The sequence below is a fragment of the Sceloporus occidentalis genome, unplaced genomic scaffold, assembly GCF_023333645.1.
Source record: "Sceloporus occidentalis isolate IW3139 unplaced genomic scaffold, rSceOcc1.0.p SCAF_4, whole genome shotgun sequence".
Lineage (NCBI taxonomy): Eukaryota > Metazoa > Chordata > Lepidosauria > Squamata > Phrynosomatidae > Sceloporus > Sceloporus occidentalis.
In genome coordinates this window covers 124,825,314-124,849,726 of record NW_028316984.1, presented here as the reverse complement: position 1 = coordinate 124,849,726, position 24,413 = coordinate 124,825,314, and the positions used below count along the sequence as shown (strand labels likewise).

The 24,413-nt window shown below is 42.6% G+C and overlaps 1 protein-coding gene across 3 annotated transcripts in view; it reads right to left on the bottom strand.

Annotated features, from left to right (window-relative positions):
- Positions 1–9,969: 9,969 nt before the first annotated feature.
- Positions 9,970–24,413, bottom strand: part of PRR5L (proline rich 5 like) — a 98,508-nt gene continuing 84,064 nt past the window's right edge. For all 3 annotated transcript variants that reach the window (XM_089521446.1, XM_089521447.1, XM_089521445.1), the window contains one exon: positions 9,970–11,760. In XM_089521446.1, coding sequence (XP_089377572.1) covers positions 11,378–11,760 — 383 coding nt within the window. In that variant the 3' untranslated portion in view covers positions 9,970–11,377. The remainder of the gene's footprint in view (positions 11,761–24,413) is intronic.

Sequence of the window (24,413 nt, the reverse complement as noted above, 5' to 3'; positions counted from 1 at the left end):
AATGCCAGAAGTTGATCATGGTGGAGGACCTACAAATGCCTAGAGAAATATTTTCTCAAGGACTTACTAGGTTCTCCAGCACAACTCTATGGTCAACTTCCAGCAGAATTGTGCTGGAGGATTTAAGAGATTCCTAGAGAGAACATATTAATCAAAACCACAAATAATCAAAGCCACAAAGGTCAAAGCCACAAATGTGGAGGACCAATTGTATATTCAAAACTAAGAATGTGCACAAATGAAATGTAACTACCAAATCAGTTAAGCCTTGCATAAGTTAAAAATATTTTGAACCTTTTAGGTCCATTTTTTTTTTACCCCTTGAAAACTTATTCCTAAATGAATCCAGGGATGATTTTGTTTTCTTTCACCTGTTATTTTCTTTAGCCTGTCTTCACTTTCCTTTTTATTTCCATTTTGATTTCCATCATATATATAAAGTAGCGATCTATAGATTTTGCTACAAAATTGAAATCAAAAGAAAAGTGAAGACTGGTGAAAAGAAAACAATGTCATCCCTGGATTCATTTTGGAATAAGTTTTCAAGGGGTCAAAAAAAAAAGGGGGGGGGGACTAAAAGGTCCAAAATATTTATTATACATGTACTGTATATATTGGGGGTAGCTGGTGAGGCAGGCAGGCTTATCTGTTCTCCCTATTTCTCTCTGTTTTTCTGTTCATGCATGTTTGATAAGGGATTCTAGAGGTAGCTGCTGCTTACCTTGCCTGTTGTAGCACACATGGCTATGGCAAGATCTGCTTAAACAGAATCTCACTCTTTCCCTGCTGAAGTTTGATTGCACTGTTTACTGCAGGCACAATACTGCAAATCAAAACTGAAAGTATGTTTCTCCATCCTCTGTCACCATCCTCCCAATGCTGCTTTAAAAGGTTTAGCTGGGCAGATGACAGGTAGGAAAGGGGGAGCTGGGTAGCCATAAAAAGGCTTTGTAAAAAGGAGCTTTGTCAAAGGCTTTGATAGCTGAGGCATGTTTATACAGAAAAGCAACAGCAGAAATCTATTAGCCATATGCTCCCATGTAACAGTTATTCATGTAGGCCATATCACTGGCCCAAAAGAAGGTTGGTAATCCAACCAGCCTACATGTGTTTAGAGAAGATTAGTTAACAAATGGGCAAAACAGACCACTCAAAAAGGGTGGATCACAGCCATTGCAGCAAATGCACACACGCAGCCCAAATCTGGCCCATCACCACTGTTCCCAACCAGCCTCTGAAAAGGAGCGGGTTTTTTTCTGTTCCTTTTCAGGCCAGCTCTTCCATGTCAAGGCTCTTCCAGGTTGGGGTAGTTTCAGGCTGTGTTTGGGGTGTGCATCGTCTAAACGCCATGTCCCCAACACAGCCCAACGGCAGACCTCTTGACCTGTCTGTTTCAGGCCAGAGTTAACATTAGTTAACAGTCCTACCTTTTGGGCAATACATTTACGGTGGTGTACATGACTCTCTTCTTCCCCATTTTTGTTCTCACAACAATCCAGTTCAGTCTGAGTGACTGGTATTGTATTGTGGGCTACAACCATTAGTGACCATTTGCAACTGTTGCATAGAAGAATTGTTCTAGTTTTTCTCCTCAGGACAATATTCATATACTGGTTCATCTCAGTTAACACGGTAGTTGTGGTCCTGGCATTACTACTTTGAACAGAAATTTTACCAAAGACAATAAAAAGAAAGACTAGGGACGGGGCTCCAGCACTGCAAAGGAGAAGAGCTGTTCAATATGCTTCAGTGAACTTTTCATTGAAAACTAATACAGTAAATGTGTGAAATCAGGTAAAATCCTACAAAAGTTAAATCTATGGAAATGTGAAACTACTGAAAACGATGACATAATTTTCTTAGAATTTGCAAAACATTAGCTTGAAGGTATGTATGTAACAGTGTGCTTGATGCTGAACACTCCACTGATATTTAACTGAATATGCAGATTAATTGGATTTTTGTTGTAAAAATTTCCACCATCAGCCTCACTTCCAGCATCTGTATGTACTCAGTTTTTAAAAAGCTAACAGCAGGGGTCAGTGTTATTCCACTAAACTCAAAGGAGGGGCCTCTGAAAACTAGAGGGTTTTGCAGAGCTTTGTGTGACAGCAGCTCAAAAAAAGGGGGACTTGTTCTAAAATTGTATTCAGTAAGTTCACTGAAATCCTATTTAAATACACGCTTAGTGTAAACCATGAAATTCCCCCTTGCAGCATTTGGCAAAGAAGTGGTAAGTAGTCAGATTTTAGTGTTTTTCTTTCACGTTAATATTGCACATCTTAACTTGATGCTAGATGTTAAGTGGAAATCCAGATATCAAGGAAATATGTAAGCATTATACAGACATGAAGAAGCAACCTTTAAACACACTCTGTGAGTGCTACAGGGAACTCTCAAGTAACACCACCTCTTCACCTTGTTAACAGGCACTTAAACCAGAGCAGATGGTGGTTTGTGTTTTATATATATAAAAAAAGAAGTGGTTAAAAGCCCAGCATCGACAGGAACATTGTAGACGTAAGTCAAACAGCTGCCGGATATAACCTGCATTTTGTTCCTGACATGTCAGGGCCAAGCGTTTGCCAGTGGCACTGGCCTATTACAGCTGTTCATGTTGCAGTTATGACTAAACCCTCCAACATTTCAGATGCACTTTTTCTCAATAAGAAATGAAAAAATATATAATGGATTTTAAAATCATGCTTCCCTATGCAGGCAGGGGGTTGCTATGATAACTAAGAAGAACTAACCCCCATCCATATTACCCCAAACCGCTTCTTAAATAAAATGCCTTCAGAGAGCAACCCTGCCAAAGAGTTTCAAATATCCCATCAAGACAATTTTTTTATGTTCTTCTGCTTCACCTGCACACTTAGGCTTGCCATATCCCGCCTGGGGGCGGGACTTTCCCAGTTTGGGGTGGGGCCACATGGTCCCACTCCGGTTTGGCCCCTCCCCCGGGACCTCCCCCCCCAGCAAGGCCCTGGAGGCAGCTCCAGCCCTCCCCATGGCTGTGTGCCACCCTCCCTGCCTCCCTGCCTGGCTTAGCCTAGAGAGCAGGTCTTAAAGACATCTGCCACTCAGAACTATTGCCAGCCCACTTGGTATATATACCCTGCAAAAGGCATTACTTTCAGGTTACAGTGAGCAAAGAAAAAAAAGGCCACCAATCGTTCCTGTTTCCCTGAGAGTCTAAATGCCTCATCTTTTAAATGTCTACCACTCAGTATTGTTGTAATTCTTTATCACAGGGTCGTTTTTGAGCCCCTAAACACCTTTCCTTGTAATATGCAAATTTCTCCCGAAGCTGACCAATGGGAAAGAAGCAATCAGCCCTCCACTTGGGTTGGTTTTCAATGGCTTGGAAGGAAGAGATTTTGCCTTGCTTGTAAATAGGAAGGGCTTTGGGATAGCAAAAGGCTGCAGAAATAGTTTGACCCCCCCCTTAAACATCCATGGCTCAGTGCTATGGGATTCTGGGAATTGTAGTTTTTTGTGGCACCAGAGCTCTTTTGACAAAAGGAGACTGAATGGAGGCGTTGCCTGGCTGGGGGCAGAGCCTCTTGCCAGCAGTGAGAAGGCTGCGATGATGAGGAAAAGCAGGGGCTCCTCTGGTGGTCCTGGCTCCCTCCCTCCTCCTCCTCCTCCTCTCAGAGCTCATTCACACTCCCTGGCTTTTCTCTCTTCCCCCCCCCCTGCACTTTGAGACCCCTTTAACTGCCAAAGCTCAATGCTCTGGAATTCTGGGGTCTGTGAGGCATTTGGCCTTCTCTGTCAGAGAGCTCTGGTGCCACAATAAACTACAATTCCCAGGATTCCATAGCACTGAGCCCTGGCAGTCCAAGCAGTGTGTTTTGGACACAGAGATCCTCCAAATGAATCCAGTCCCTAGCTTTTATATCTCTCACACACACTGCAGGAATAATAACCCGCTTTGAGACTGCTTTAACTCAGTGCTAGGGAATCCTGGGAATGCGAGTGTTTGGGAGACAGTGATGGCTCTGAGGCCACAATAGACTACAATTCCCAGGATTCCCCAGCACTGAGCAGTCTCAAACTGGACCATTTCCTCAGTGTGGATGCACCTGGGGAGGAATTCTGGGCACTGCAGTTCAACTACGTTTGGAGGGTTATGGGACTCCCTGTCAGAGATAGCTCTGGGGCCACAATGTACTACAGTTCCCAGCATTCCCCAGCACTAACCCAGGACAGTTAAGTCACTCTCAAACTGGATTATTTCCTCAGTGTGGTTGCAGCTTTTGGTGAGGAACTCTGGGCATTTCAGTCCAGCTATGTTTTATTTCAGCAGTGTATTTTGGACCAGAGACAAGGTGACCAGGCATCCTCCTCCTTTTCCAGGACATGTCCTCTTCTGTCAAATTTCAAAATGTCCTCCATTTGGATCATGGCTAAGAAGCATGGATTTATAATTACATGGGTGTTTTTAGCTTTTATTTTTGGCCATGTCCTACATTTTTTTTGCTTGGGTGCCCTACATTTTGGGGTGAGGGCATTGGTCACCTTGGTCAGAGAGCTTTCCAGGGGTTAACTGCCATTCTGCTGTGGTGCTGGAACAGACCACCATTCCCAGAATTCCATAGCATTCAGGCAAGACAGTTAAAGTGGTCTCAAACCAGATTATTTCTCCAGTGTAGATGCAGCCCAAGCCTTTTGCCTCTCTTATGCCTGAGATTTCAAAGCCCAGCCCTGGCACCACAACAAACTACAAATCCCAGGACTCCATAGGATGGAGTGATGAGAGTGAAAGCAGTGTGGCAGCAGCCTAAGGCGGGATACATACCGCCATTTAGTACGTATAGAATACGTACTAGGGTTAGGAAGGGGCGGTGCTTTCGCACCCCCCTAACCCTAGTACGTATTCTATACGTACAAGATGGCGGCGCCCCTTCCACATGGGCGCCACCATCTTGACGTATTGGACGCTGAGCGTCCGTACGTGTCGCGGGCGTTGTGACGTAGCGAGTGCGCCCCTGGCGCCTCGCTACATCGCAAACGCGACACAAGAAGAAGCTCCATTTTGGAGCTTCTTTTTCGCTCCGCACGGGAGTCGCGCCGTATGGAGGCTCCGGCTCCCCCGCGGACTAACCAGCGGCGGCGGCAGACCGCCGCAAAGCGGCGGTTTGTATCCCGCCCAAGTGTGCTTAATGCAGTTCTTAAGATGGTGCACCTCTTGCCTACAGAGTCTCACAAGACTTTTTTGTTGAACAACTTGTACCCATTAACTCCATTTCATGTCTCCTTTATTTAGTGGGGAGGAATACAGACAAAACAAGTCAAAATGAAGAAAAACCAAAGTCCCTTGACCAAAGGGTTTGGTTGTGGAATAAGCCTCTGAAATATGCAAGAGGCAATGTTAAAATAAAGCCATGTTCAATGCTCAAATGTGCTGTTTGGAATGGGGAGAGGGGGTTGGCCAGAAAGGGAAGTACATTTCTGCGATCTGTCTACGAATAATGTCAAAATGTCCTCCATTTTGATCATGCCTAAGAAACATGGATTTATATTAACATTTCTAAAAAAGCCTCAATTTTTTGTGTGTCCTCCATTTTTATAAAATGTGTCCTACATTTGAAAATGTTGTCCTGCATTTGTCCTACATTTGTCCCGGTTTGGAGGTCCTCACTTATGGCAACCCTATGCACACTAAATGGGAAGCACTGGTGTAAGCAAAACCTGCATTGGAAAAAGGAGGTAATGGACACTTTGTTTTTTCTCTTCTGCTACTCCAGTGTTCCAAAGTAGCAAGAGTATAGTGAACCAACTGCTAAACAGATTCTCCTTCCGGTTTAATCCACACTATTGGAAGGAAAGGTTGGTTGGAATTTAAATATGAGGTGAAGTTTAGCACAAAATCTTTTATGTCATTTTTCAGTGATGCATGCCAGATAAGATTTGTTCTATCTGTAGCAACCCTAGCCAATTGTGAATTCAGCTTCAGGGGGTTGCATGGTTCCCATCTTTGGTTTCGAATGATCATTAAAATATACCCATTATGTGACAACTTTTGATTCCTCCTACTATATTCCATAAGTATTAGGCTTTTTAGCTTTTTCACAATCCTTTCTGAACATTAAACTCTGTAATTGTGACTTAGTTTGTCGAAGAAAGTGGGGTATTGATATAGTGACTGACTACCTACCTGTGAACCTCTACAGCTGTGATTCAGACCTGTCTTGAAGTAGGCCTGGGTTTTTATTGGCCCAGCACAGGAGATATTGTACACATACCAGAGCTAGGCAATTAGTACTGTATCATCATCATATTTGGGATTATAACACCTACAGTCTATGAGCATTGACCATGCTGCACGAAGCTGATGGGAAGGTAGTCCAACATATCTTGAAGGCATCAGGTAGTCTACCCTTGCTGACTTCTCTTCTAGAAATATAAAGCACACAATGCCAATGCAAATAAGGTGGGGTGGAGTTTGTATGAATAGGCCTCAGAGCTTTACTTGAGTCAGGAGGATATAGGAACTTCCATAATAATGTTCAGAATGATTTAGCGCTACTGCTGTGTGCTTTCAAGTTGTTTCTAACTTATGGTGACCCTAAGAAGAACCTATTATGGGGTTTTCTTGGCAAGATTTGTTCTGAAATGATTTGCTTTGCCATTTTTTTAAATTATTCATTCCATTTTCAGAAACAAAACCACCACCAAAAACGTTCAAACTGGCAGATATGTATCAACAGAAAAGTATACAGAAGGGACACTTAAGCTGTTCCATTGCAATAGTTATCCAGGGGGCACTGTATGATTCCTATCAGGATGAACATAAAGTTCTCTGATGGATATCTTTAAGATGTGGTTGAGGTCAAACTGTAAGGACCTTATCACACGAGGCACTTACTGCACTGGAATCATGGCCCAAACGCTTCAGAAGTATGGAGGTGGGATTGCCGGTCGCACTTCTGAAGCATCACTGAAGTGCGTCCCACTCTTCTCCCATCAATGAATCGTTCGCAGAGCAGCCATTTCTGTAATAACAGGATCCTCTATTATGCAGAAAGTTGCTGCTCCATGAACGCTTTGACAATGGAAGCGAAATGCCTCAATTAAATTTGAGAAAGTGAGACAGGCAATCCTACCTCTGTGCTTCTGAAGCATTTGGGCCATGATTCCAGCACTAAGTGCCTCATGTGATAAGGGCCAAAGTGTTCTTTCATAAGTCAGAAGTTCCTGATGGTGGTTTAGGAGAATGCAAGGTGGTAGTACTATGATCAATAAGAGTTGATTTCTTGTATCCATTGCAAGAGCTGATGGTTTAGGAAAGATTTTCAAGTGACTATGTATTCCAAACTCTCATCCACAATTTTTCTAGAGTTAGATCACTCATCATCTTTTAAAGCCTGTTGAATCAACAGGTGGTTGAGATACTACATTTTAAAAGATTTCTTACCATATAGTCTATACAGGGCAGCTGATCTCCTGGTCAGCCTCACATTTTCTCTATGTGAGGAAAGCAAAAGAATTGGAGAAGAGCAGCCAGGGCTAGTGTGTTCCCTACTGTGTCTGTTAATTTAACACGTTTTGCAAACTACTATGTTTTGTATCACAGAGGCACTGAATGAGAGTAGCCAAGCATCATTTCCTCTGCTCAGATTATTAGAATTGTGAGGGAGATAAAGCAAAGAACACATTAGCTAGCTTGCTCAAACCCCTCTACTGCCTCTACCCACCATATTTGGAAATCTACATAATGATGATTCTGAACTGGATGCTAAGAATGCAACTAACTCCTCACTATCCAGTGGATGAAGGTTGAAAACGGAAATTTGAGGGAAGGCACAGAGTTTAAAAAAACACATGCCCAGTGTTTCCACCACGAGGAAAAGAATGCCTGAATTGGACTAGCACCTTATATAAATTTAGAACTGGCACAGAAAGAATCAAAAAGTCATATTAGTATTGATATACATTCTTTTTTCCTGACAGTTGCACAGAATTATGCATGAGTCCTCAGTCTGTAAGATGAAGGTGAGGGCAACCCAGATCTGATTTTTTTTTCTCTCCTCAAGCCATGGAGAAGAAAACCCCCAAAAGAGGAAGACAGCAATTCATGTCCAAAAGTGATTCCAAATGCAGCCCATGCTGCAAGGCACCTGCTGCTTGTGATGACAGAATTTTATTAATAAGGGATTTATGAGCTCAGCCCAGATTAAAAATTAATATGGAAACCAACTTCTTTCAACTATTGAAGAATGCATTTGTTTTCAACAAAAAGCTACAACATTCATACAGTCTAGAGGGAAACATTCCGCTTACAATGGGTGCTTGCAATGGAAGCCTCTTTTTAAAGAAATCTGCATTGCACACCATGCTGTTAGACCAGGGATGAGACCTTCCAGCTGTTTGACTGTAAACCCTAAGAGCCCCAGCCAGCATGGGCAATGGGGACAAATTCTTCAAGTTGCAGTTTGACAACTGGAGAGACACAGAGTCCTCACCACATCTTAGAGATTGCTGGAAGTGGCTTGAGGAAGCACCCATTCTGTGTGTGCGGCTGGCAAAGACTTTGGCTAAGCTACAGGAGGATGAGAGAAGGGTAGAATTGTAAAATTACAGAATCATACAGCTGGAAGAAACCTCAAGGGCCATCACGTTCAACCCCTGCCATGCAAGAATACACAATCAAAGCACACCCAATAGATGGCCATCCAGCCTTGTTGAAAAACCTCAAAGGAGGAGACACCACCATTCTCGGGAGTGGGTGGGTGTTCCCTTGCCAAACAGTTTTTATTGTCAAGAGGTTCTTCACAATATTGAGGTAGATTCTCTTTTCCTGTAGCTTGCATCCATTGCTCCATGTCCTAGCCTCTGGAGCAGCAGAAACAAGCTCGCTCCATCTTCAATATGACATCCCTTCAAATATTTAGACAGGGCCATCATATCACCTCTTATTCTTTTCTGCTCCAGGCTAAACATACCAAGGTCCCTAAGTTTCTCCTCACATGATATGGTTTCCAGACCTTTCACCATTTTGGTCACCCTCCTCTGGACACAATCCAGCTGGTCAACATCCTTTTTGAATTGTGGTGCCCAGAACTGAGCGCAGTTTTCCAGGTGAGGCCTGACCAAAGCAGAATAGAGTGGCACTATTAATTCCCTTGATCTAGACACTGTACTTCTATTGATGCAGCCTAGAATCACATCAGCCTTTTTAGCTGCTGCATCTCACTTTTAACTCATGTTCAATTTGAACTCCTAGATCCCTTTTACGTATAGAGCAGCAAGTGTTTTCTGGCAGCCTGAGCAGGGAGAAGGTAAACTGGCAAGTCCAATTCTAGGTACAGACCCATTCCAATAAGTGATTAAAACACACATTCCGTGTATCAAATATGTGCTGAAACAACATCTTGAAGCCTCTTCAAAGCTATTCATCATGTGAATGTGTAAAACAAAAACTTATTATGATTTTTTTTAAAGCACAGGTATCTAGAAGGATTTATGTGTAATCGGTTACTACCAGTTATTTTCCTACAGTGCTCCATTGTCTTCTATCTTTGGTCTAATGCCAGTTGTTAATCTTAACTAAAATACACCTGTTACACAACTGGGTATTTTGTAAAACAACACTAATGTAGATTTCACTGATCCTTTGAGTCTATTCTAGGTGGGACAAACAATTGCATCTAGGCTTTAGAGTACTTCCACTAAATTTTTGAAGTAAAAGAAGCATCAAGCTAACCTTTGCCATGGACTAGAGCAATCACCATCACCAAGATTTGATGTAATTTCAAGTAGGAACATATTTGGGCAAACTCTACCTATACATTCAAATCAGACGCACAGCTCAGCTGGATTGGGGGATAAAGTAAAAGGTAATTATTTTCATACAGTGAAACATGTAGAACTTGTATCAGAAAATGGAGTGGTGTTTGTTTGTCCTTTATATGGAGCCTAATTTAGAATCACTAGAGTTCGGACACAAATACACCTCTTCATATCAACTTTATTCTGCAGATCTTTTGGTAGAACAGTCATTTGACAGTTCAAACTTAATCAAAAAATAAATGTATCTATATCCAGAACAGCAGACTTTTTTCTCAGTACCTATCTGTTGATAGCCTTAGTAGCTTCCTTCTTAATTTCATTAAAGGCTAGGGCTAATTTCTTAGATCAAGGTCTATTTCCAATAACAGAATAAAATCATAAAACAAATATTACAAGACAACAAAACAAGACATAAGTTAAAAAAAATAGAAATAAAAGGCTGTCTATTCCTGTAAACCAACAGGAGCTGCTCCCCATTCATGTTGCTCGGGAAAGCAAGCCTCACAGGTCAGAGTAACACTCACATGTCTGAGTTTCCAAAAGTACTTGGGAAGCAGACCTCTGCTGTGACTGAAAACAAATGTTCCTAAAAATAGGAAACCTGACATCCAAAAAGGTAGCAGCACCTAGCTCTAAGAAAGCTATTGCATTTATTACGGTGCTGGAGTTGTGTAGCAGACACAGGAAAATGAAGACACACATCCTTTGGATCAGTGCCTGACTTTTGCAGCTAAGGATGGAAGATCTGCATAGGAGGAAAACTGCCTCTGGGAAAGCCTAGTTATTTATCTGCATAAGAGTTACACAATATGCAATGCCATCTCATTCCTGTAGAGAAAAAAGTCAACTCTGTTTCATTCTTAATGCTTCTGGAGACTTTTTCCAGAATACAATTTCATTTCCAAGGTGGACATTTTTATACTTCAGCTATTCATGTGTAGAAATGTCTTCAAGTAGCACAACAGAACTGTTGGATACTTAACAATTTTGTCACAATATTTGTTCTTTTGATACCACTGGGAAGTAGCTAAGGCACTTTTACTCTGGAGCCTAAAGAAGAACTTTTTTTTTAATTGTGTCTCCTGAAATCTAAAACACTCAGATAATTCTCTGGAGTATACATAAGTGATCCCTGAGAAGATCCATGTTGAAAATTAAAATCTCAAAACAATCCACAGCAGAAGTAGCATAAGAACTTTTTGTTCTCACTTGCAGGTAGTAAATGAGTTCACTCAGTATTCCAAAACAGCTTCGGTTCTGGAGATGGAGTACACTGTTTTGCAACTCTTGTCCCTGCATATCAGATTTGCACAGTCCCTTATATGAAAATATCATCACTATCCTATAGAGTCACAGACCAGGATAAAGCCCTTCCAGGCTCCATGAGCTCTAAAAAATCTAGAGAAAAGGGAACAAAAATGAAGAAGGAATGCTTAAACTGAGCAGACATGTACCTTTTCTGGGGAAAAAACATGAAACTGCAATCAGAGAATTTCCAAAAATGTATCATATATTCATTGTCCACCAATAACTTGCTTAGTGCACATGAGTCTTCTCTCCCTCTACCATATGTAGCATTTCAGCAGACTGATGTACAATTGAGATCTGCAGAGTCCTGCATGAGAGGTGTCCCAAGTCCTTCTGGTCCATCTGCTATACTGGGCTCACTGGAACACTGCCTGTGGTTTAAGCTAGGCTGCAAAAGAAGACGTTTGTCACCATTTTCTGGTTCTTCTACCACCATCCCTGAATGCATAATAGAAGCCATAGCCAACAGCTGGATATCAGAGTGAGCATTGGCGACAGTGTGGCGACGGATGCTTCCACATTTCTCAAGGTAAGCTTCACCTTCCTGCTCAGTTAGGGGTGTCAAGGCTGTCTCGCTGACCTGTCGGGTTGCCATCGTATGAGAAGACAAGCTCAGCCCACTGGGCTTGGGACGAGGTCTGTAATACCGTCTCTCTAGAAAATAAGAAAGGAACTATGTGAGTTAACTGTGGGCTGTACAGTGGGATTCTCAGTGTGAACTTCCCCAGTGCCATCACTATCCAGAAAGGATGGCTATATGCAAGCTGTATCTGTAGGAAGGTACAAAAATAAAAGTTTATCAGTTTTTCCTTGAAACAATCAAACATCTATGTATACACAATCCTCCTCCCCAAATTCTGTTGTAGGACAAAAAATGTAATTCTTTTTTCAGCAGTTATTCAGTAGACAAGTGGGAAAGTCAGAATTAATTTTTTATGAATGCCTATAAATTATTACTCCAGTATTCCTAGGGTGGTATATTTATTGGCATAGCAATACAATGGTGCGCGTGCGCGCACACATACACACACACATATATTTTATGCCATTGGTCCTTACCAATACGTTAATGTTATATGCCTGCAAGTTGACTAATTTATGGTGATTTTATCATAGGTTTTTCTTGCCAAGATTTAGTCATACCACTGACTATTTTTAAGGCTATGATTTGCCCAAGCCCACCAAATGGGTTTCCATGGCTAAGCAGGGATTCAAATGCTGGCCTCCAGGAGTCTTCATCCAACACTTAATCCACTATATCACACTGTCTCTTGTACACATATCACTCCTCCTTTTTAGACATTCATACTGAACATACAAAGGGCAAGGAGTGGGGCCATGATTCACAATTCATTTTTTCTTTCATATTTCCTATACATGGTAAGCAGTTGGTGAAGACTGGTTAAGTACTACACCATCATAACAATGACACTGGCAAGGAGAGCACAGCATGAGCTGAAGCACAAAAGGTTGACTGGCTGTTTCAGAGGTAGCTCAGCCTTCTGTGCCTTCCAGTTATTTGACTTATGACAACCTAAGTGTTATCCAAGATACTAGTTAAGAGGGAGTTTGCCATTGTCTTCTTCTGAGTCTGAGAGAGTGCAACTTACCCACTGGGTTCCCATAACTGAACAGGAGCTCAAACCCTGGTCTCCCACAGTCCTAATCCAACACCCAAACCACTACACTAAAGCTCTTCATTTTATGATCAAGCATAAAATTACAATTAATATGAGCTGTGAGTAGGGTTGCCATAAGTCAGGACCTCCAAACCGGGACAAATGTAGGACAACATTTTCAAATGTAGGGCACATTTTTTAAAAATGGAGGACACATGAAAAATTTGATGATTTTTTAAAAAAATGTTAATATAAATGCATGTTTCTTAGGCGTGATCAAAATGAAGGACATTTTGGCATTATTCCTAGACAGGCAAACTTATATATTATTAATAATAAAATTAACCAAAAATAAAATAAAAAACAAGGGAAACTTATATATTTTTAGTAATAAAATTAACCAAAAATAAAATAAAAAACAAGGGAAACATATATTTTTAGTAATAAAATTAACCAAAAATAAAATAAAAATAAATACACTGAAACCAGACTGACTCTTTTACACAACCCTGCCCTGAAAAAAGAAATAAATAAAGAAGGCTGACCGGAAATGGCCACTCTCCTCCTCCTGCTTTTCGTCTTGTCAGTGATTCCCAAACTTGGGCCCTCCAGCTGTTTTGGACTACAGCTCCCAGAATCCATGCCAGTTGCCTAAACTGGCTGAGGCTTCTGGGAGTTGAAGTCCTAGAACCTAAATGACTAGAGTTTGGGAAGCACTCTCTTGCTGCTTGGAGCCATATGGGGCCAGGAAAGAGCCCTTTCCCCTCGCCCAGAGTCCTCCTTGCCTCCGCCTCCTCCTCCGAGGCTCTGCCTCCTTAAAGGGACAAGCTACCTTTTTAGGTCGGTGCATGATGCGTGGAAAGAAGCACACGGAGGAGGAGGAGGAGGGTAGCCGGCTGGCTGCATGAGCAGCCATGGCCATGAAAAGGGAGCGCGCAGAGGAGGCGGCAAAGGAGGAGGAGGTAGAGGCGGGTGGTTGGCTGCTTCTGCTTCTCGCTGCCCACCTCTGCCCACTGCCTCAGTCCCTCAACGGCCCACGTGGCCAGCCTGCCAGCCATAGGAGGAGCTCCAGCCTCCGACAGAGCCCTGCGCGCGCCAGAGCAGAACTGTGAGCGTGGGCATGTGGGGCACAGGCGGGTGCCAAAGGCCGCGGCGGTGGCGGCCAGAGGGGCCACATCAACAGCCGCATTGGCGGCAGCGGCGGCAAGAGCCGCCGCACAAACAAAAACAGCCACATTGGCGGTGGCAAGTAAGAGTGGCAGTGCTCTAACCCAGGGGGGGACCCGTCCCGGGAGAGAGGCAAAACCAGACCATGACCGTGCGGCACGGTCCAAAACTGGGAAAGTCCCGCCCCCCCACCGGGATATGGCAAGCCTAGCTGTGAGCAATATAGGAGACAATGAAGAGCCCAAGACACATGGTCCTCCTCAACACACCCACACCCTCTACTGTATTACTTTGTTATTGATGCAATTAATACAAAATTATTGTTGTTATAAAACAGAAAGAGAAGGGAGCAATATCCATAACAAGGGGAAGTGGCAAAATGACCAGCCACTGCCTATCAATCCTATGAAAACTGAAGGTATCAATCGATACCAAGATAGGAGCTAGTCAAATACAAGTTGTCTTTCTTAGTATGGAACTTCTGTACGTCAGAGGTTTGCTAGTGCAGTGACTTACAGCGCCACAAAGACCCCTTAGTATAATAAGGCTATAGACTTGACATGTCATGAATGTAAGATGTATGTGGGACAGCATGTGAGATCATATGACCTGAGTTCTTGAGGAAGCCAAGCTCCAATCTCGATCTGCCTAACTCTGTAGAATGAGTCCACAAATCTCTGTTGAATTATTTTAGTACAGCCAGGTCATCATGTTCTCCTTATGAACTGAGCAAAGCCAATTCAAAATACATACTCCTAGCTCCTAAACATCAATGCAAATGAGCCAAATACAGTGGTATCGGCATCAGCAACTAAGAACTACAGCGTGAGGCTTTCTCTCAGTCCCACCACCATCACAGGCTCACTTGGTGAGGACAGGAGAGACAGACCTCTCAGTGGCTGCTTCTACCCTCTGGAATAATAATAATAATAATAATAATAATAATAATAATAATATCAACAAAACAAGCTTCATTTATATACCGCTTCATACCACCTAAGCAGTGTCTACTGTAAGCTAATTTGCCCACAACAATCTGGGTACTCATTTTAGTGACCTCAGAAGGATGCAAGCCTGAGTCGAACTTGAGCCCTTTCACTGGTCTTGAACTCACAACCTTGTGGCTTTGAGTGAGTGACTGCAGTACAGGCATTTAATCACTGTGCCACCAGGGCTCCTTTTACTTCTTACCCGCCTCTCCTCATGGCTGGAGATGGGTTATAACATAGTTAAAATACAATCATTACATAAGTTACACATGTTAAGCTGCATGTCTATGCAATATTTATATTGCAATACATAGGACAATAATTAAACATAAATTCATGTTTAAAATTCATGATTAATGCCATTCTACTGGGGGCTAGGCTAGCCCTCCTCCCTGTTTTCCTTTTGTCAGCAGGCAAAGGCATTTGTATTCAAGCAGGCTTTTAATATATAATCAGGTCAGGGAGGCTTTTATGCAAAGTGTGTGCTTTAGCTATGTTTTTAACTTTTATATGTTATTTTATACTGTTTTAAGCTAACTGATTTTAATATTTTTTTTCAAATTTTCATTGTAAATATTTAAACAGATTTATCTGTGAGCTGCCTTGAGACCCTTTCTGGGAGAAAGACAGCATAGAAATAAAATAAAATAAAATAATTCTGTTCTTAAGAACTGATGTCAGAATAAGAACCACCCACCCACTGCCATTCAGTCTTTTGGTGCCTATTTGATAATGATAAGCATCTAATCTCTGAACCAGAGTTGTCTAACCTGATTGTGTTGCTATTCTTCATTATGTGTCTGGTCTGTGGTGGGGTTCCTACAGGGAAACACTGTTCAAAGAGATTTGAACCTCTTTCCGGGAAAGTTCTGGAGGTTATAAATGAAATTGTGGGTAGCTACTCTCTTGTTGCTTGTGCTGGGAAATGTTCTTTGGGTGATTTCTCCTAGCACACATGGTGGGTGGGAGAAAGGTACTAACATGTTAATTCCTATCTTTTCTACATGGATAGCTGCGGGGGGAGGGAGTGGAATAATTATTATGCATGTGGTGGCAGACCTTTAGTATACTAAATTATAAAACTTATACAGAGATATAAATATTAAATTTCACTCAAAGTACACCTATAGATTTCTAAACTTAGTGTACAACTCTCCCAGAACTGGACCATTGCATGTTTCTTCCATCTTCTCAGCAATTATGTGTGTGCTGCATGAGGGAGAGCCAGTGAGCCAGGCTTACATGCTGTAAAACTAAGTAAAAACATTATCCTTATCCCAGAACATGGGCATGGCTGAACCAACTAGAAGAGAAAGAGAAGAGCAAAAAAAGATGGGAACACACCTTTCTAGCCTTTAATATCAGAGCTCTCAAATATTATATAATGAAATATATCCTGAAGGCACCAAATCCTATTTGATCTTGGATCCCAAGCAGGGTCATGCCTAACGATGTAAGTATTCAAACTTTCCCTAATGTATTTATCAATCCAAACACAGTTTGATGTACCATTGAGGCATCAGATGTGGTCTGCAATGACATGCATCACACCAGATCTACCACGTTACCACACTACACTCTTATAGTGCTGCTATTCCACTTTTACTGCTCTGGCTGCCTCGTGCTGCATTCTGAGGCTTGTAGTTCAGTGAGGCCTAAGACCTCTCTGGCTGAGAATTCTAAATGCCGCTCCTTAAACTGCAAATCCCAGGATGCAGTAGGAGGCAGCCAGAGCAGTTAAAGTGGAACAGCAGCATTATAAGAGTATAGTGTGTTAATCTAGCACAACAATGTGAATGGCATGCACGCTCAGCCATGTGAAAAGGCATAGGGATGGAGGAGCTTGCAAGAAAGAGCACTGCCACCCACCCCTATACTCTGCATTTCTGAGAGAGACCAAAAGCCAAAGGATGAGTTCTGTCAGATCAAACAAGACCAGAATCTTCATTTCATCTCTTATGTACTGCTAAGCATCCTCTTCCTGCCATTTCATTCCTGGGCACTCCACGTCTTGACTTGGTGTTGTAAAGTCCATGAAGCATAAAAGAACACAATCAAACCTTCTCACTTCCTGCATATCTTAACAAACTCTCCACTTTGGAAACCTTCTCCGGTTCCGTTAAGGGGTAATCAAACTTTTGGTTTCCCACAGAACTTTTATGGGTTGGGGTTGGTTTTAAGGGTATAAATATCACCCAAAACAAAACCATTTTGCTGCACCCCCCCCCCATGCTTGTAAACTTGTAATGTTTGCTAAACTGAGCAATTACCTTTAAGGTTTACAAAGAAGGTCTTTAAATTGGGGTGGGCAACGTTCCTGCGCCAGCCCCCAATACAGCCTATTCTATACAGTAAGGCACATGTTCTCTACTTCCTCCACTTTTCTTTCTTTCTTTTCTTTTCTTTTCTTTTCTTTTCTTTTCTTTTCTTTTTTTTTTGGAGAAGGTAAAGTACCATAGTGAACTAAGCTGGAAAATGCTTCATCATACAATTTATGCCTATTTAATTTCAGGTGAAATCTCCCTTGCTCTTAAAAGGAGGGAAAAAGTGCAATAGCGTAATTATAATGGGTTGAGAAAAACTTGCCTAATACATACTGAAGGGATTCTATCACAGAAGGGACTGCTGTCCACAAAGAGTCCCATTGCAGTAGGCAAGAGAGAAAGAATGAGATTGTGGGCAGCTTCCAATGTCAGTGCATCCACTCTGATCTGTCTAGAGAACTGTCCAGGTGCTGGAACATATCCAAAATAGGTTTTTTTGATACTCAGACTAACCCTGAAATGGATTTACTGCTTCACTGATATGAGAGCTACTAGATGCCATGGGATGCGGTTGCTCACTAATTTCCCGTTAATTAGGCCACTTGTCCCCTTCCACTTTCCATCCTCTTCCTGCCATCTCATTCCTCTGGGTCTCTCAAGTCCTGTGGGACAGATTTTCAACATCAGAAAAGGTTACAAGAAGAGGAATAAACCAGTAAAAATAGCCTCTTCCCATTTCTCCAACAGAAGTTCCCCAAGACAAAAGGTCCACTCACAGAAGCTTTGAAACCAAGCCAGCCAATGTAATTCTTGCAACATTTTATGCCTGAACTAAGTTGCAAAACAAAAAGCTCTTTACAAAGTCTTCTGCCACACTCCATATGTGACACGTTCAGTACACACAGAGAAAATCATAACAAACTGTTCTTCATGTTGTGTCCAGATACTTCAGAAATCATTCCCTGGAGAGAATGAGGAAGGAGGGAGGGAGGGAGAAAATGTGAAATTGATTTGTATAACATCCAGATTTTATGGCTAGCAGACTAGGAGATTAAGAATTTTTTTTAAAGCAATACTATATAAGATGAATTTCTCATGGATTTGATTTATATTGTATTCACCAACAAAAAGACAACTGAGTGCTCAAATATGATTCAATCCCAAATTAAGCTGATCCCATTTTCAACCAAACACTCCATTATTCTCTCCAAAGCCTGACTAATTATATGACCAGCAATTGTTGAAGGTAAATGAATAAAAATTTTCTCTCCAAAAATACTTCAGATTATCCTATCATTTTGATAACAAATATTGAAAGTCAACAGTCAAAAATAACAGGAGTGAACACTGAAGCTAGCTGTATTCAGTGGAGATGAGAGAAAAGGTAAGAATGATCAGAGCTAAGAATATTATCTTTGATGTTGATGTGTTATCAAGAACTCTTTCCTATCATTTTTCTAGGGTGGTGGGTGGGAAAGAAATGTGCTATGCCATTTGTTTGTAATTAATAATTGTCATGACAGAAGTGGGAATAGTGTTGTCTATCATCTTTACTCTATACAAGGCAGCTGAATATCCTTCCCTCAGTTTACAAACACTTAAGCAAGTATCCTGTGCCACTGACCTACACAAGACCATATTTCCTTTAATCATCCTGTGTCCTTCCAAATAGTGATGGGCAACAGCTTCCAATATACTTCACCATTGGCTATGCAAAACCAGGACTGGAACTTGCAGTTCCACAACATATGGAGGCCCACATGACTCCCATCCATGCTTTCATATGTCACAGATAGTGTGGCCAACTGGCAGCCTCATGAATCATATCAAAGCAAGGAACAGAATTCTGCACTCCATCCTTCTTCTTTGCCAGAGATCTTAAAACAAACAGCTGATGCAAAGGCAAAGAGAAAGAGAGAGGAGAGTGCAGTCTGAGCCCCAGTGTGTGTGTGTCCGACTTCAGCCACAGCAATCCCCAAACTATCCCCTTTAAGGGATTTTGGACTTCAGCTCCCAGAATCACAGATTATTCACCAACATGGCTGAGGCATCTGAGAGTTGAAGTCCAAAATCCCTTAAAGGGGACAGTTTGGGGATCACTTCAGCCTTCCCTTCGAGCCAGAGCTCTTAAAGCAACAGCTACTGAGCCAAAGGTAGGGTCAGAGCAAGCGAGATAGAGAAAAGGCTGAGTTCTACCTCGCTCTTTCCTGTTTATGTCTGTCTGTGTCCTGCTTCAGCCTTCCCACATAACCAGGGCTCTTAAAGAAACAGCTGTTGAGGCAAGGCAGAGACACCCACATACACAGATTTGTCATGGTCTGCATGTGAAAATCATTTGCACATTTGATCTCTTTCTTTGGGATGCACATGCTTTTATCATTATCGGGATGGAGGCACAAAAACCATTTGCGCAATTGTGAGTTAATAATGGGTTCTGAACATTTTAAACATCCAATTTCCCCCCATGTGATAAACTCCTATATGCAGGAGCAGATGGGCATGACAGAGCAGCCCAGGTTCACTCTCGCTGCAAGTGGGTCAGGACCCTGCTGACTACATGACCCACTCCAAAAGTGGGCTGCAGATGCAGGGCCCAACCCGTGCCATCAGGAGCCAGATTATTCTGACTCTCTTTTGCTCTGATCCATGCGGCTTTAGTGCAGCTTTGGGCTGCTTTGGAGGCATGCGTCATTTCAATGCTACACCTCCAATGTGGCTGGAAACCACTTCATTTGACCTGTCAGTCCCAGGCCTATATTTTAACAAAACTTTTGATCAGAACTAAAGATATGAGCCTGTGAAATTAAACAACCTGGTCAGGTAAGTCTGGCATGAATAAACAAAACATTTGAAATCATCTAGGGACTCCTTCAAGGCTTCTGCCAAAACACATCCAGGGATGATGATGATATTATTATTATTATTATTATTATTATTATTTTACTTATTTATATCCCGCCTTCCTGCCAGTACAGGGACAGAAGGGAGCTAACGAATCTAAAACAGTCCAAGTTAAAACAGCAGGGATGGAGCCATCCTGGCCTCCCTGTGGAGGGAGTTCCAAAGCTTGGGGGCACCCACTCAACAGCCCCTCTCTATTGTTCCCACCAAATGTGCCAGGGAGGGTGGTAGGGCAGAGAGGAGGACCTCTCCTGATGATCTCAATACTCTTGGGGGGGGGGGAGGCTCGTACAGGGAGATATGGTACTTCAAATAGCCTGGACCCAAGCTGTATAGGGTCAAAACCAGCACTTTAAACTGTGGTCAGAAATGGAGTTGTTGCAACAAGGGGGTTGTATGCTCCCTGTAGCCAGCTCCAGTTAACAGACCTGGCTGCAGCTCTTTAGACCAGCTGAAGATTTTTATTTTCTTTTACCAGTCACTTTTTCTAATAATTTCCATTCTGGTGGCCAAATGCTTTTTTTAACATGCTGGGGGAGAGACTGGTGAGGCTCTGCTCTCCCCTTTTTTCTCTGTTTGCTTTCACACATGGTCAGTAAGGGATTCTAAAGGTAATTGCTGTTTACGTTGCCTGTTGTAAGTGGACACACATGGCTAAAGTTGAATCAACTTGAGTAGAATCCTGTTTTGTCCCCACTCAAGCATTATTGCATTGTTTACTACAGCCATGCTTCTGCAACACAACACCAAAAGTTTGTTTCTCCAGTCCTTTTTCACTATTCTCCCAATGCTGATGTTGAAGACTAGAGAAACAGAGAGGCTGGAAAGGCATACAAAGACTTTGTAAAGAGAACCTTCTTTCTCAGAGGCTTTGTTAACTCATGTATACCTGTACTCAAGATACAACTGGCAGGGTACTGTCTATGTACATACATTACTGCTGCCCAGTTTACTGTGTCAATTTTGGGAAAGAACCAAGAAACATTTCTTATTCATCCCCCTTCAAGAAAAAATGTTTCTCTTCATTGCTTACTCTAATTGTATGCAGCAGTAATAAAAAGCACTCAAATGCACACTGTCATAACCTCCAAGATAATAAAGGAAAAGGGTGAGCTATAGATTTAGTTGTCTGATTATGTCTTAGCACTGTGGCATCTTTGCCTTAAAAATGAGAGACGCAACATGCAGACACTCCACAAGTTCTGTGATGGCTTACATTTTTAATCTAAGAATTCAAAGAAATAGTCATATTAGTCTGTAGAATCAGTACGTACAGATTTTGTAGAACCTTTGAGACCAACTGAAACAAAGAAGTTGGCAGCATGAGCTTTCATAGACTTAAGTCTACTTCCAAATGCATCTGAGGAAGTAGACTTAAGTCTACAAAAGTTCATGCTGTCAAATTCTTTCAGTTAGTCTCCAAGTATGAGTGTTGCCACTAGAAAAACAATATTTCCTGTTTTCCCAGTGGCAGCAGGTAGGAGGAAGAGAAGCCCAGAGATAACCTTTTGCACCAGAAGCAATGACACATAGATAAAGAGGAAATGGAAAACCAATAGCAGCTGCCAGAGCCAGATCCACCAGCTAAATAGCTTTGGGAGCTCATGGCCAGTGGGTAGTGAGGGCAGCCACAGGGGGGACAATTACAATATTATTTTGAAACCTTGGGAAAAGAGGAAAATTTCTTAGCACTTGACTGTTGCTTCATATTGGAAACCCCAACAGAAGCTGAGTCCAGGGGACCTTTCCTATTTCTATCAAGGCTTATGAGAGGAAGCTTTCAGCTTCCACCCTCAGCATGGATACAGTAAAATTATAAAGCCCCTCTGCTGTGCCTCTGCAGAAAGTAAGCTAGAGCAAGCAGCATTCCTCCCACACAGAGATTCTCCCCCTGGTACTTTAAAAGCTAGAGACAGCATGGTTGACAGAAGAAAAAAACCTATCATCTGGAATGCAATCTATCTTTTTAGGAGCAAAGGGGAAAATATTCCTAGCATTGTCACTGAGCTGTTTTTCACTTTCCCTCCTGGGCTTTCAGCAAGAAATCAGTATTTTCTTCAGTGTCTGAGCTAAGAATTTATACTGAATTCTGGTGGAGCAGCAGATTTTTGCATTCTACCCCTGTGAAGAGATAGCATCTTGGAAATTATGTAGCATGGGGGGGGGGGGGGAGTGATGCAACATTATGATGAATACCAATAACTGCCTAAAGCTATGTACTGAAGGATGCTTCCGCTATGCAAAATGACCATCCTAAACCTGCTGCTGCCAAAGGCTGAGCCCATTCCTAGTACATCCTATCAGTCACCTCCCCATTCCTATATTACTATAAATATGGGTGGAACATATTTATTCCAAGGCCTTTCTCATTCAGGTCAACCCTCCTTCCCCAAAAGTCTTTCTGCCATAATACCCACCATAGGTCCCCACCTTTTTCTCCCACTAAAAATACCCACTGGCATATGGGGGGAAGGTTCACCATGCCTTTGGCTCACAAGTGACATTTTAAAAATAGGGAGAGAAACAGAAGTCAATGTTTGGTTTACTTCTTTGTACAAAAGAGCTAAAAGATACCCCATGGGAGGCATTTTTAGTTTTTCTTTACATTAAAAATGTAAGATTGGCAGGCACCTGAGGGCCTGAAAAATCCACCTTGGGAGGTTGCATGTGGCCTACAGGCCACACTCTTCTCATCTATGCTACAAGATATTGACCAAGAGGCCCAGTTCCCACTTTCCCCCCATCATTTTCCTCTTCAATAAAGCACAAGGAAAGAGGGTATTAGTACTGCACAGGAGTGAATATCAATCACTTTATTTATATTTCACCTTTTTCCCAAGACATGGGACTCTCAGTAAAAAAATATAGCTAAAACATACCAAAAATATCAAAATTATAGTACATGGGCCCTTTGTATACACAGGGGATCCATTCTGGTTGCCCCCCTCCCCCTGTGCATATGGGGAAAACTGTGGGACCTCAAGTCCCATTGATTTCAAAGGCGGCCCATTCCTGCACGTGCACTGCAGGTGCGCAAGCCAATTTGTCCCCCCAGGCTTGCCGTCCGTGTTAGCTTAAATCTGCATATGGCAAGCCCATGTATGAGGCGGGTGGGCTGTATTATTAAACTGTAGGATTCAAACCATTTAAAACATTAAATGCATAGAATATAAGTAACACAGTACACCAGAAGAGAAAGCCCTTTGCATGTAAAATTATCTGTCCCCATATTCATGCTGGAACAGAAAGGTTTTCATGTCCCAACAGAAAAGACTGTAAAGGAAAGAACCAGCCTAGTTTCCCTGGGAAGAGAGTTCAAAGGTCTAGGAGCAGCTACAAAGAAGGCCCTCTCCTGCTTTCCCACTGAATGTTCCTATGACAGTGGTAGGACTGAGATTAAGACTTCTTTGCTGCTTTGTTGGCTCATAGAGGAAAATACAATTCTTCAGACAGTCTGAACCTGGGCCATAGATGTAGAACACCAGGCCCTGGCACCCAATGGAGCTCTCCTAGAAGCCTTATTACCTGGGTCTTTCCTAAAAAACCATCATTTGGAAGTTTCCCAGCTTTTGTTCCATCTGGTGCGGCTCGGGGATTCATGGAGACCATGGCGGCCATGGGCCTGTCCCAGCTGATACAGGGTCCTACGCATTGTGCGGGTAATACTCTCGATTTGGTCTTCTGTTCGGAGGGGGAAAATCCGTGGGTGGAAATAGCCAATATTTCCCCCTTGTCATGGACGGATCATTTCCTGGTAGAGGTGAAAATCAAGGCCTCTACCCAGATCCCCCCCGGGGGTGGTGGACCTATTCGGATGGTCCACCCTTGAAGGCTGATGGAACCTGGGAGATTCCAAGAAGCCTTAGAGGGGCTCACGGTTGGAAATGATGGCGACTCTGTTGATGCCCTTACCGGTATCTGGAATACCGGTCTTTCGGGGGCTATACACAGAATCGCTCCCAAGCGCCCGCTCAGGCCCGCTTCCAAACGTAAGCCCTGGTATATGGAAGATCTCCGGGCCAGGAAGCGGGTCCTGCGACGGCTAGAGTACCATTGGCGGAAACACCTTTGCTTCGACGACAAGACTCTCCTAGACCGACTATTAAAGGACTACGGAGAGGCAATACGAGCAACAAAGAATTCGTTCTATGGTGCTCGTATTGCGTCCGCGGAGTCGCGTCCGGCAGAGTTGTTCAGGGTGGTTAGGGAGCTAACTCAGCTCCCTCCCACCCTGAACCAGATCCTTGAACCTTCTAAGGCCTGCTGTGACTTGTTTAACGACTTTTTCGTGGATAAAACTTCTCGTATAAGCGAAGGTCTGAACGCCGACGTTTTGGCAGAACCTAGGGTAGAAGTGTCCAGAGCCT